Source organism: Archocentrus centrarchus, chromosome 20, assembly GCF_007364275.1.
Source record: "Archocentrus centrarchus isolate MPI-CPG fArcCen1 chromosome 20, fArcCen1, whole genome shotgun sequence".
In the NCBI taxonomy this organism is placed as follows: domain Eukaryota; kingdom Metazoa; phylum Chordata; class Actinopteri; order Cichliformes; family Cichlidae; genus Archocentrus; species Archocentrus centrarchus.
In genome coordinates this window covers 276,664-291,231 of record NC_044365.1, presented here as the reverse complement: position 1 = coordinate 291,231, position 14,568 = coordinate 276,664, and the positions used below count along the sequence as shown (strand labels likewise).

At 44.3% G+C, this 14,568-nt stretch overlaps 1 protein-coding gene across 1 annotated transcript in view; it reads right to left on the bottom strand.

Annotated features, from left to right (window-relative positions):
- Positions 1-1,306: 1,306 nt before the first annotated feature.
- LOC115799737 (divergent protein kinase domain 1C-like) overlaps positions 1,307-14,568 on the bottom strand; it is a 68,685-nt gene continuing 55,423 nt past the window's right edge. The window contains 8 exon segments of the mRNA XM_030757011.1: positions 1,307-2,601; positions 3,538-3,585; positions 3,588-3,614; positions 6,338-6,502; positions 9,829-10,138; positions 13,306-13,481; positions 13,551-13,604; positions 13,688-13,891. Coding sequence (XP_030612871.1) covers positions 2,389-2,601; positions 3,538-3,585; positions 3,588-3,614; positions 6,338-6,502; positions 9,829-10,138; positions 13,306-13,481; positions 13,551-13,604; positions 13,688-13,891 — 1,197 coding nt within the window. The 3' untranslated portion in view covers positions 1,307-2,388.

The window sequence follows — 14,568 nt, the reverse complement described above, 5'->3', positions numbered from 1 at the left end:
CAAAACAGGAGAAATATGATCTGTTAAAAGACGAGCAGCTGCGTTTTGCACCAGCTGAAGACGGGACAGGGATGACTGGGAAACCCCATAATAAAGAGAATTACAGTGGTCCAAGGATGGAACCCTGGATGGAACCCTAACCCCCTAACCCACACAGCAGAGGAGAACATGAAGACTTAAAACTGTCAAGACTAACACAGAATGTTCTCTCAGCCAGGACCTCAACCAACTCAGGGCAGCGCCATGAATGCCTGCACAATACAATCAAAGGCCACTGTTAAATCCAGTAAAACTAGGATAACATAATCCCCAGAGTCTGTACCTAAAAGAGTGTCATTAAAAACCTTTAATAGTGCAGATTCTGTGCTATGGAAGGGCTTAAAACCAGACTGAAAAACTTCAAAAATGTCAATTGACTCTAAAAACTCTTAACTGTATATAGACATTTTTTTCCAAAATTTTTGAGAGAAAAGGCAGCTTGGAAATTGGTCTAAAGCTTGAAAGCACAGTCGGATCCAAGCCAGCCTTTTAATCAGAGGTTGCACTGTTGCATGCTTCCAGTCTTATGGAACAACACCTGAGGACAAACTGCTGTTAATAACAGATGGCCCCAAAGTGGTAACCACCTCTTTAAATAGTCGTGGTGGGACTGCATCTGTAGGGGACCCAGAGGGCTTCATATGACCAACAACCTCATGCAAAAAAGGTAAAGTCACAGTTTCAAACTGAGAGAAAACAGCAGAGCGGGGAACAGTGAATGATGGGTCGATGGCACAGGACATATCTGAGCTCTCACATTAGCCACCTTATCCACAAAGAAATTTAGAAATTTTCACGTCTCAGATGAAGGTTCAATGCAGTCACTCTGCAGAACATCAAGAACAGCATCTACAGTTTTAAACAACAATATATAATTATTGCAGTTTGATCGAATGATGTTGAAAACCAAAACTCTCTGACACCTGTTAGTGTTTCAGTGTTTCTGCAGCCCAGCCTTCTACTGAAACACAGAGTGCATCACTGGGAGCACAACAGCAGCACAAAGTGCACTCATCTTTATTATTCATCTGCAGCTGAATTACTGACGTCCGCTCAGCTGCTGCAGTGTGTTATCACTGGAACATAAGAAGGAGCTGCTCAGGACCCAAACTCACTGTGAATGAATTATAGAAGAACATGATCATAATTTGACCCCCATAAATTGACAAACAGAGGTCGTTTGTGCATAAACAACATATAATCTTCTCGGTTAGCTTTAGAAGTGCTGCCCCCCCCAGGAGCCAATCAACAGCCTGAACTGCAAACATACAGTACACTCCATTTTTATTAGGACAAAGACATGTTTTCAAAGCTCTGCCTCTGTACACCAATCACTGAAGATGTGACAGCTTTGATTCAAAAACGACAGTTTTACATGGATTTTCTGGAAAACACACAAAACTTACAGCTTATTCGTCATTCTCTGCTCCATCTTTAAAAACTGGAAACAAACATGTAAAAATAACCCTTAAAAAGCCCGAAGAGAGGCCACAAAAGCCGTCAGTCATTTACTCAGTTAGGAATCACATCTGTCATTTTTCCTGTCATCTTTGTACCTGCAGCTTTTATCATTTTATAACGTTTCTACGGTTTCTCTTCAAATGAGAGAGCTTCTTTGTCTAAATCTCACTGAGACTAACCGCTGAAGGAAAAGGAGAATAAATCTGTGAGGATCCACCTGCACTGGATCCACGGCACCTTCCTCTAACGAGGAGACACTCGAGGCATCGCCGAGCTCTCCGAAGTTTCCAGACTCGCTGTCATTCACTCCAATCACAGGTTTTCATCTGGAAACTCACGGACACTAAAGGCGATGGATGGAGGTTCTTCCACAGTGAACCAGTTCTTGCAATAAAGTTGGACCTTCCCTGAACTCAACCTTCAAGTCATATAAGATTCATTCCACTTTAATTTTAGGAATTTCAGGAAGGATAAAACTTAATCCACTGGGAACAGCAGGAAAACCATAATTTCTTTGTGTATGTGTTCAAAACTGTTCTTCATCATAAGAATTTGATGCACACTGAGCTGAAACTGTTCTCCCTGTGAGCACCTCATACCTGACTCAGTGCCATCTCCTGAAGTGGTCACTTTGGGTTGTGCTCAGACCCTCCAGTGGGAAATGGACCAAAAGGACACAGGAACAGGAGTGTCCACATACTTCACCCTGTGGCTCAAACTGTGGCTCTGGACCCAAAAAGGCATCAGTGGATGAACATCTTCTTACCTGGGATCCTGCTGGTTATGACTGTGCAGTGGAAGGAATGGAAGTATTTCCTGTAGTAAAATGCTCTGTGGTTTTCAGAGATCCTCCTCCTGTATCGACTGTCTCAGCTCTCCGCTACCAGCTCAAAAGTTCAGTGCAGTGTGGATGTGGCCTTTCCCCTCCCACACCCCTTCACCTTCATCTGAAGCCCCTCCCTCATGAAGGAGGTGCTTCAGGACACTGAGGAGGCGCTGATGGATGGCCCTGCCTCCTCCTCCACCACCTCTGTCCTCCTCTGAGTCCTCCACGCCCCCTTCAGTTTCTGAGCACTCTTGCACCGCTCGCTGCAGCTCCACCTGATGAAAAAGAGAGAGTTTGTATTAGAGATTGATCACACTGTTCATTTTTTTCTTCATCTTCTCCCCCTCTTCACTTTTAACACTCTTAAACTCTCTGTCGCAGCCCCCTCCCCCCCTCAGGAGATGACCCCCCCTCCCTGAGCCTGGTTCTGATGGAGGTTTCTTCCTGTTAAAGGGAGTTTTTCCTTCCCACTGTCACCAAGTGCTGCTCATAGGGGGTCGTTTTGACTGTTGGGTTTTCTCTGTATTATTGTAGGGTCTTTACCCACAATACAAAGCGCCTTGAGGCGACTGTTTGTTGTGATTTGGAGCTATATAAATAAAACTGAATTGAATATTTGCTGTAATCTGAACACTGCCCTGGCAGCTCCCTCCCATAGGTTTGGATAAATAAGCCAACCTTTTTCCACTCAGGACATTATTTTGTTCCTGCTCAGATTTTATTTGCTGATTTTTAGTTCTGCTTTTAATGCTGTTCAGCCACACCTGCTGGGCCACAAGCTTTAAAGTTAGAAATGAATCCTTAATCCTATTATTACATTGTTTTTCTCTCTTGTGACTAATGCAGCAAGTTAAGGTGAATGGCACACTATCAACAGCTAAAGGGGTGCTCTGAAGGAGCTGTGAGTCCTCCTCTCAATCCCACCTCATATACTAATGAGCATAGAGGCAACCAGACACTGACTGGGTTATTAAATTGTCTGATGAGAATTTGTCTTCTACATGCTGTATACCAAAGTGGTGATGGACAGATGTAATAATATCCATATTTTGGTCAAAGGATGTTGAAGATAGTGATTCATGGATGAAGTGACGGAGGAGATGCAGAGGGTTGGTGTGACAGAGGAGGATACTGGGGCGGGGTGAGAGGGAGGCAGAAACAATAATAATACAGAATGAAGCTCCACAGTCTGACGGTTCGAGATGCATTACCTGTAGAGGGAGCCCTGCTTTGGCCCCAAGCAGCGTGGGAGGAAAACCAAGGTCCTAAAAATCTTCTCACAGATGACCTGCAGAAGAAGAAGAGAAAAGAAGGGATGAGTGAAGATAGAGACATGAGGGGGAGAAAACAAGAAGATTGAAAGAGGAAAAAAGGGAAAAAAACACTGCACACTTGAATCTGAGGAGAGGAGAGGAGAAGAGAAGAGAAGAGAGGAGAGGAGAGGAGAGGAGAGGAGAGGAGAGGAGAGGAGAGGAGAGGAGAGGAGAGAGGAGAGGAGAGGAGAGGAGAGGAGAGGAGAGGAGAGGAGAGGAGAAGAGAAGAGAAGAGAAGAGAGAGAAGAGAAGAGAAGAGAAGAGAAGAGAAGAGAAGAGAAGAGAAGAGAGGAGAGGAGAGGAGAGGAGAGGAGAGGAGAGGAGAGGAGAGGAGAGGAGAGGAGAGAAGAGAGGAGAGGAGAGGAGAGGAGAGGAGAGGAGAGGAGAGGAGAGGAGAGGTAATCACAAAGGAGAAGCAGGCCGCTGAGTCTCAGCAGGAGCTGAGTGGTTCATCATTATGCAGACGACACCCCGCTTTTCATCACCACACACACACACACACACACACACACACACACACACACACACACACACACACACACACACACACACACACACACAATGACTTCTTCTGATTGGCAGGTGGAGGGTCATCACAGGTCGTGCTCAAGAGACACCTGTGAAGCCTCAGATCAGCCAATAGGAGAGCAGTGTGTTGTCAACATGCCATCATCACCATGTGTCCTGTGCTGGTCTTCACTCATCTTCATCATCTCCTTTCTTCTTTGTCCCTTTGTTTCTCACCTCCTCCTTTCAGCTGTGGTTCTGTTCTCTGTTCTCCTCTTTGGTTCCTCTCTTCTCTTTCTCTTCTTTTGTTCTCTTCATCTGCACTTCTTCCTGCTTTATTCCACTCTCCTTTGACTTCCTGTTATTTGCACTGATAATTATTTTGTTCCATCTCTAGTTTCTGTTGCCTTCTTTTAAATTTGAGCTTTTTTCTTCCCGTCCGTCGGCTCATCCTGCGTTCTCTCCTGTGATTGGTCCTCTCATGTCAGTTCCTACAGTTCCAGCTTCATCACCTGTTAGAGAAACAGTTTCCATCCATCTCATATTCACATGTTCTCCTCTGGTGAATGAATGCAGGTATCACGTATCACGAGTCATGTGATACGGGAGCCAGCCGGGCGATGAGAGTCTGTCTTCGTGTTGTCACGGTGATGGCGGGAACGTCAGGCTCAGCTTTTTGTGTCCGGAGTCGTCCGAGTTTGTCGGGTCGATGCATCGAAACAGCTTCAAGCTCACACCGTTTATTACTATTATTATTATTATTATTATTATTATTATTATTATTGTAATGACATTTTTATTTAGCAGTCAGTGGAATTTTAAGTGATTTAAAAGTAATTTTTATAAATGTTTCTAAAAGTCTTGTTTCATTGTTTAGTTTGTTGCAAGTAAATAAATAAAATGTTATTAATATTAAATAAAATATTCTCCCAACATCTCCAGTTAAAGAACAGAATAATTTTAAATAGAAACAAAATAATAATAATACTGTAAAGAAGTGTGAGGCTCACACTGACGGCTGGAATATCTTCATGTGAGACTAAAATATGATTTCATGCTCTTTTAGTTTCCGCTGGATGAACAATGTAAATCTGTTGTGTAATGAAACCTTTGATTTTTTCATACTAATAATTTTTTATATTAAAAAAAAAGTCTAATCTGAATCTGTAGAGTCAGAAACTTCAAAATTATGTCAACGTTAAATTTATTTATAACGCACATTCAAAGAACCAGAGTTGACCAAAAAAAGAAAAAAAAAAACACGTAAAAAGACCCCCAAAACAAAACATAATAACTAAATCAATATAACTAAAAAATATAAATGAAGAAGATCTGAAGATTTAGCTCAAATTAAAAGAGGAGAAATGAGTCTTGAGCAAAGACTTAAATGTAGAAACTGTTCTGATATGAAATGAAAACATGTCGAGGAAAACGTTCCCTCAGCTCAGGACCAACGAGGATCAGCAGACCTCAGCGTGAACACGAGCTGCCAGCTCATCTAAAATTCATCCTAAAATTGACAGGAAGGATTATTTCATATTTTATTGGTCAAATAACAAAATCATCCATCAAGGTCCAATATGAAACTTAAGTGTTACTTTGAGTTTTTGGAGCAGACATTAAATTATATTTCCTGTGCAGCAATCCTCGTGCACAGGTCCAATCAAATATTCAGATAAACTCTGCGTCTCAGCGGGTTCAGGCCTCGTCTCCTCCAGCCGGTAATTATCATTCCACCTGTCGCTCCGCGGCACACGTGGAATTAAAGGCAGCGAAAGAGGAGAAACGGAGAAACCCTGTAATTTAGCAGCCGCCTCGTCACGGAGCGAGGAGCACGAGCGCAGGTTCAGAAATAAAAAATCTGCTCAGAGAGAAACAAAAGCTTTTTTCCCTTCAGCAGCTTTTCCCTCTGAAAATGATTTTATTTAATAGTATCATTGAATTCTAACATTTGGTGTAAAATCTGGAAAATATAATCTTACAAAATTCTAGCACCTGATTTTATCCGCAGCAAATAAACGAATGATTGAAACAGAAAAATCAAAGAACTGCAAAAAAAACTGCTTTAATTTGATGTCTTGAGTGAGGCTGAATTCAGAGAATTAATCAGTAGAAACACACTCAATTAAAATGTCTCACAGACTCACACGCACACACTCTGACTATAACAGGGGAAGCATGCCGGCCTTACCTGCAGGTTGCTGTTCCTGCGCCGCGGGCTGCACCTGCGTTTGATCAGGTCACACCTGGACGAGCAGTCGAAGAAGTTACAGTCGTCGTCGCTGCTGCAGTTCTGGTCCAGGATGTCCCTCATCTTCGGCTCGAAGAACGCCATGTCCACGTCGATCGCAACCACCTGCAGGAGACACCAGAAGCACAGCTGCCTGTGTGAGCTTGTCCTGCAGGTTTATACATTTAAAGGTGCAAAAAATCCTACTTTAATGTGACCAACAGCACCAAAGGGCAGGCAGTGACAGTTTTAACTCATTTCACTGAATTACACACACACACACACACACACACACAAAAAAACTTCCCACACGTCTTTTCAGGAACTTCCAGGGGAAAGATTCACTGTTTCAGCAGGACAGTTTCAGGTCCCTGCTGTCGCTAAAAGCCTTCAGCTCGGCCCCTCGAATGTGCCAGAGTAAATCTCTGTTTCGGTGACTGCAGCTCCGGTTAACACAGAAGTCCCTGAAATATTTGCATGTCCGATCTCTGACGGCAAATTTGGAAGTCTGCAGGTAGGAAAAGTTCTTGCTGGTTGTGAGGGAGCACGAACTGAATTAAAGCATCCTTCTCTGCTGTAAATAAATCTATAAATTCATAGTGAAATGACAGCAGTTTGGATATAATAACAGAAACCTGCTTTTGTGGATTTGGTTTGGGTGTTCACACCTGAGGAGATCACAGTGACACATTTGTAGCAGTTCATTGAAATCATCTCCAGTTCACACATGATGGAATATCTATGATTTCAAATCTAATTCATTTCTAAGGTCATCATATGCAGGCAGAGTGGATCATATTTGTACTTTAATGTGTTTTTTCATGCAGATTTATGACTTCATCTCAAAAAAACTCTTTATTTTCTCTCCTAAAAGAAAAAAAATTTGTCTTTTAAATTGACCCTCTGAAATTTTGAGCTGTTTCTTGGGATAATGACCCCTCTGCCAGTGAGCTAGTCACACAGAAACTGTTGTTTTTGGTCCTGGCAGGGAAGCAAAATCAGCTTCATATTCATCTGGAACTATTTTCAGCCGTGGATTAATGCTCGTTTATGGCTGCAGTGAGATTTGTGTTTTTGTCTGTGGCACAGAGTGTGTGTTTGTGCACGGGAGGTCTGCTGGTAATAATCTGGATCTCCTTTAATAAGACGAAACGATCCCACTCACACCTGAAAGAAACGAGCGGAGGCTGCAGACCAGTTTACTGTTTCATTAAACGAGTTCTTCGTCAGCATTTTGACAAGAAAAACATGAATCCTGGTAAAACCAGGCGAGCAATAATGAGCCTCTGGTTTACTTGACTTTTGTTGGCACTGCAAATGCCTCATTTTTTCCATTAACTGCTCATTTTCCAGCCATCAGGAGGCTGAACAGTGAAAGATAAAATAGTTTAGGCGGAGTTGTGATTGTTGGCTGGAGTCCAGCACAGACCTGAAGTGGTGCTGAATCAATGACAAACTATAAAAGCATCAGATAAGAACCCCTGCTCGGTTCCTGCTCGGTTCCTGCTCGGTTCCCTGAGCCCCGCTCAGTTCACACGCTCTCGGCTCAGATTTATAACCCAAGGAAAAAACGCTTTTCTTTGGCTTCATCTTAAAGTAAGCAGGCTTCTACTTTTATTTTGAACATTACAGATATTAATGAAGACGGATAAGAGGTGATTAATGGTGACTTGGACATGAGGATTTCTGGCTCCAGCTCATGGAAAACATTATTTTTAGTCTTTCATGTGTTTATTTAACGAAGGACCCGCCTGCAGTGTTCTTCAGCAGACTGAAGCACTTCTGGACTTTGCTCAAGCATCCACATATGCATGGATCCAGGAATTCCCAGAACAGATCCAAAAATGGATCCACCTATCTATGGATCCATTCTTGGATCCTTTCTGGGAATTCCTGGATTTGGGATTTGAAATGAGCAGCTCGGCACCATGAAGTACGAGGTGCAATCAAAAAACTCCACCCTTCAAATTCTCCATCTCTTTGTTCACATCCGGACTGCTGCCAGCCAAAGTCACATGACTTTGGAGTGCCAAACAAGACTAGAAATTCACACAGAAAGAAAAACTAACACCAGGTTTGACTGAAGTCACATCGTCTGAATGCAGCTCCTGTCCTTAACTCCCACTGCTGTTATTCCACAGCATTCCAGACAAAAGGTTTCCCGGTTCCATTTTTACCGCCGCCTGTTTTTGGTGCCATGCAGTGCTTTGAAATGAAAGCAGCTTTCTTTCTATTAAAAAAGTCCTTTTCTTCCAGCAGTGTGTTTGGTATCAGCTAAAAGTGCTACAAACTTTATTTTGTCTCCTTCTTGGCATCAAAGAACATCACTGTTATCATGCATGCTGGCATAACCTGAACCAAAACACCGACTACGAAACTTTGGTACTCTCTATTTAATTCAGCGGGCTTTTTTCGGAACCTTATAGCGTTTTCCTCTCATTGTCCCACTCAGGGAAATCTTGGAGTCGTGTTGAGTTTGCAGAGGAAATCATTTCTACATCAGTGTTTCTCCTGAGCTTTCCTCTCAGGCTGCACCCAGGCTGTCCCATCTTCTTGGTGCTGTATGACTGCACACGCCCATCAAAGCTCTCCCATCTCCAACATTTTTCCATTTATATTTTCCACTTTTCCGAATCGGCAGCAGGCGAAGCAGTGGAGGTGCTTTTCAGTTCCTCCTGAGGTTATTTTGAGACACAACCTCAGGATCAGGGAAAATTAGTAAGATCCTTAAACCACCTCAGCTGCCTCCTCTCAAAGCAAAGGAGCAGCAGATCTACTCCGAGCTCGCTGTGGATATTCAAATGGATATCCTCCGAGACGGAGCCCACAGAAAACTCGCTTCTCCTGCTTAAATCTGGGATCTTTTTCAGAGCTCGTGACCATCACTGAGGTCTGCACTGATATACTAAAAGCTCAGCTTTCTCTTCTAAACTCCCACATCAGGATCCCAAGAACTCCTGCACTTCCAGCCCAGGTCCTTAATTTTGTGGCCCAAAAATGAACAATGCTAAGAGATTATTAAGAGCACGGAGTAAATTTGACTTTATAAATATTTGATATGGCAGAATTTTTCAGGCTGAAATTAGATTTATTAAAGGTTTGATTAAAGTTTGATTGTGTGCCTGAGTGTCCTCACAGAGACAGAGGTACCCAGGTGTTCGCAGAACGACCTTCTTTTCCCGGCAGCAGCGTCATGTCTTCTTCTCTTGGCTGAAAAAAACATCTGTTCAAGAAAAGCCTCACGTAATCCACCCTCTGATTTCCATCTCTGCTCTAATAGCTTTCTAAAAACACGTCCCTTTTATCTCTTTGTCCCAGCTCCCTGCTCTGCTTTCATCCAGCTTACCTTCATTATGTTCTCAGCCAGCATTAAGGCCATTTAGCCTCCTCCGTGGTTTCTGAGTGACTGCGAGGAGAAGGCGAGGTAAGTGCCTTCAAAGTCAGACACTTACTGTGAGGTCTTTCCTGATGGCAAAGTTCTCCGGTTTGATGTCACACAGGTGCAGTTTGTGGGTGAAGTCGTTGTCAAAGTGCCACACCATGTCCAGGAAGCTCAGTGCAATGCGGTGCACCATCTCCCGGGCCGTCCACCTGGCTCGGGCTCCGGCCTGGCCCTGATCCTTAACCCCAGAAACAGCCACATCATCCAGGGAGAAGATGTTCTGGTCCCAGGCGTGCCCGGCAGAGAGGTACTCCACAGCGTAGAAATGACCACAGGAGCCCAACACCTTGGCCACGTGGGTGCTGAGGTCCTGCAGGACTCTGGAGAGCCGAGAGGGACAGAAAGCCGATCAATGGAAAAATAAATTAAACCAATACTAATCAAACTGATATCATGTTTCAGCTGAAATCATCAATGAGCTGAAACCTTCTTCTGCCTCACTGACAGAAGAAGGTTTCAGCTTGTATTGCTGTCACAAACCAGTCGGTACTGGAGCTGTGGCCCTCACGGTCACTGGGACCAGGCTCCATTCTCAGGTGGAGCTCATACCTGCTGAATGTCAGTTTCTGACAGGATTTGGGTCTGCCCTTAAAAAGCAACACTTTCTTACTTTTTAAAAATAACAAAGTGTAATTTTACTTACATAAATGTTATGTTGCTTTGGCATTACAGCAACACAACATTAAACTGTCCTAACAAAGACGTCACAGAAAATGTTTCTCTCAGTGACACATTCACACAACGCTGACAGCAGAGAGAGGCAAACAGCCGGCAGAGCATCTCACTGTAAACTGCTGTGCTCATTCTTCACTCACAAACAGACACACAAAAACCTGCTGACGAACATTTCACACATAAATCTGTCACTCAGCAATATTTCATACCTGAATTCATTTGTAGTCCATGAAGAAATTTAGAAGTGCTTCAGAGTGTATCAACGAATGAAGACCTCAAGTCTTTAAAGGACAACTTGTACTGCCATAATAATAATAATAATGACGATGATGATGACGATAATAATAATGATAATTGTATATAAAGAGAACTAGATGCTGAATGAAAGGTATAAGCTTTCAACTTTCAAACATATCCATATCTCATCTTGCAGAGTTTTTTTCCAAATCAGCTGATGAGTTTGTAGTTTGGTTTCTGTTGGTTCAGACTGGTTGTGATTCACTAACACAAAAAAGTAGTGAAACGAAGTAGATTGTGTGCAGGTTTCATGACTCTGGCAGTAATTTTTCACTTTTGCACTTTCATTTGTTTTTGGTGCAGGGTGAGAACATTTCTGTGCTAACATTAGTGAATGAGTCCCATTGATTCCACTGCAGGAACAGCTGTGAGTAGAAATATATGATCCATCTTTTCTTTTGCTCCCTGTTGAAAATCGAGCTTTGGCTGCATTCAGTGCTCGCTCTGCAGAGCTCTGTGGTTGCAGCAGGGGGCTGCTCTTTCCGGACTGAGCAGTTTTGCTCCATTACCTTCTTGTAACTAAAGTTCAAAAGCTGGAGCTATTACACTCCCGGTCTCTGACTCCTGTTTTTGGTGCACCTGTGGAACTTCTCACCACTGACTCTGACTGCCATTTCCTCCTCAGTGAAGCTGAGCAGAGCTACAAACACATTTTTACCCGTGATGGGTAATACACCACTAAAAAAAATAAAATAAAGGAACACTTTAAAAACACTCAGTGGGGGAAAAAAAAATCATGCTGGGTATCTACACTGATATGGGCTGGGTAATGTGTTAGGAATGACAGGACACCACATCATTTGATGGAAATGAAAATCAAAGTGAAAATGATGCAGCAGGCTGGAACATGTAGCTGAAAGTTCACTGCAGCAGCGTAGGGTCTGACAGATCCTGATACCTGATGGCAGTCAGGGTGCCGTTGCCTGCAGAGGTCTGTGTGTCTCTCCATGGATAAGCCTGTCAGGCTGTCACTGACCCACCAAGCTGGTCGTTATGAACAATGTTACAGGCAGCATAATGTTCTCCACGGCTTCTCCAGACTCTTACACGTCTGCCACATGTGCTCAGGATGAACCTGCTCTCTCAGGGCTCCAGTGGTGGACCTGCCAGTTCTGATATTCTATGGTAAATGCCAATCAGGCTCCACAGTGCCGGGCAGTGAGCACAGCGCCCACTAGAGGACGTCGGGCCCTCAGGCCCCCTCATGAAGTCTGTTTCTGATTGTTTGCTCAGAGACATTCACACCAGCGGCTGCTGGAGGTCATGTTGTAGCTCTGCAGTGCTCATCCTGTTCCTCCTGCACAAAGGAGCAGATCCTGGTCCTGCTGATGGGTTAAGGACCTTCTCCTGTCCAGCTCTCCTAGAGGAACTGTCTGTCTCCTGGAGTCTCCTCCATGCTCTGAGACTGTGCTGGGAGACACAGCAAACCTTCTGCCAATGGCACGTATTGATGTGCCATCCTGGAGGAGTTGGACTACCTGTGCAGCCTCTGTAGGGTCCAGGTATGACCTCATGCTACCAGCAGTGACTCTGACCCTAGTTACATGCAGAACTAGTGAAAACCAGTCAGAAAAGATGAGGAGGGAAAAATGTGAGTGTCCTCCACCTGTGAAACATTCCTGTTTGGGGGGGTCTCATTGTTGCCCCTCTAGTGCACCTGTTGGTAATTTGATGACACCAAAGCAGCTGAAACTGATGAACACCCCCCTCTGATACTTACTGACCACATCAGTATCAGAGGTTTACTGACTGATGCTGAACTCTGATTAAAAAAAAGGATCATTTTCAATATAAAACAGCAGGTGGTGAATGAGTTATTCTTCCAGGAGAGATAATAAGTGGAAAACACTGGCGTGACCTCCTTCTGTGTTGTCTGACCTTCTGCTCACCACCACATACACACAGTTCCTTTCTTCCATTTGTCACTGCAGCTCCAGATAAGCAGCAGTGCAGGTCACCTCCCCTCACCGCTTTTGCTCTGGACTCAGAGTTGTGACTGAAAGCCTGAAAGTTTGTGCCCTCTTGCTGAAAATAGTCTCTCCAGCTCTGCTCATAAAATGTGGATGGAGGTGCCAGCACCAACATTTTTTTAGCTTTTGTTCATTTTTCTTTAGGTGCAAAGAGACGTTCAGAGACATCATATGATGCATTTCAGCTGCTTCACAGGAAGAATCAAAGATTTTTACTTTAAAATGCATTGAAGCAAAAATGGAGACCATATCAATGAGGCCAGGTTTCTCATTTCAACCCCTGAACCCCAAACCCAACCTTAGCCTAGAGATTAAGCAGTAACAGTGCTGGGGTGTCTCTCTTCAGTTTGTTGATTAAACACATGAACATCGTTCTTGATTAAATATATGTGAGAACCTCAAGAAGGCTCTGAACATTCCTCTGAAGCTCTCAGTATGAGAGACACTACAGCCCTGCATTTAAACATCTGTAAAATCCTCTGATATTTCCATTATAATGAGCTTCTGCTGCCACACTGTCCAAATCCCCACCTGTGACCCTTTACCTGAGAAAGGTGTACTCCTCCTGCTGCAGCAGGGCCCAGAGGGAGGCCAGCTCTGCTCTGGAGTAGCTCTTCTCCCTGTTTTTCAGCTTCTTCCCCAAAAGTCTGGCCAGAGAGCTGTTATTCACTCCTCCTCCTTCATCCTCATTCTCCTCAGCCAACCCCAGAGAGTTTCGTACCTGAGGTCACAGGAAGTAAATTTTGACCCAGAAAATTTGATTCATTAGCACCAAACTGAAAGCACTTACCTCAAGAGTGGCATAAAACACGACATCGAGCGGGGAGAGCTCCTCTGCTGCATCCTGTGGAGCCGAGGAAAAGAGGAGAATTACTTTAAAAGAAGCTGAGCTTCCTGGAATGAGCAGACACAAGCCGGTGACATCACCTCGTAGTCCAGTATTCCCAGAGGCTCATAGGAGGAGAAGTTCTCCAGCTTGGACTTGAGGATGACGGGGTTTCCTCTCCAGCGCGCCTCGATCACCTTCTTCCCGTTCTCGTAGTAGAGGCAGCGTTTGTACTCGACCAGGCCGAGCACGCACAGGTCCTCGCACATGTCGCCTGTCACCGAGCCCTCGCCGAACTCCAGACACTGATGCAGACAGAGGTCAAAGGTCACTAAACACTCAGCAACATCTCATGACTCAGAGGGGAGATTTTTTCCACTTTTGACATCAGCACTACGAGACACTCAAGTGAGCCTGCAGCAAGCGTCCATCTATCCGTCCATCCATCCACCCGTCCATCCATTCATCCATCCATCCATCCTCCCGTCCATCTATCCATCCGTCCATCCATCCTCCCGTCCATCTATCCGTCCATCCATCCATCCGTCCATCCATCCATCCATCCATCCTTCCGTCCGTCCATCCATCCGTCCGTCCATCCATCTCTACTGCTTATTCGTCTCAGGGCTGTAGCCTATCCCAGCTGTCACAGGGCAAGAGGCAGAGTTCAGGTCACCAGCCTGTCACAGGGCTAACACATGGGGGCCATTCACACTCACACCTTTGGCCAATCACCAATTAACTTAAATCTTACATATTCTGAATTTTGACCCTCTTCACTCAGCTCCATATTTGTCTAGTACAGCACAGTACAGAAATGAACCTGCTGTCACCCACTAAGGCTCTAACTGCTGCCTGTTCCTACTGTAACTGGAACATTTCAAAGTAATCCTGTGAATCCAGTGTCAGCATTGATGACTGTAAGTCGGCCTCTGCTGATCTTCCCTGGGGGGGTTCCACAAGGCTCCATTTTGGGGCCTCT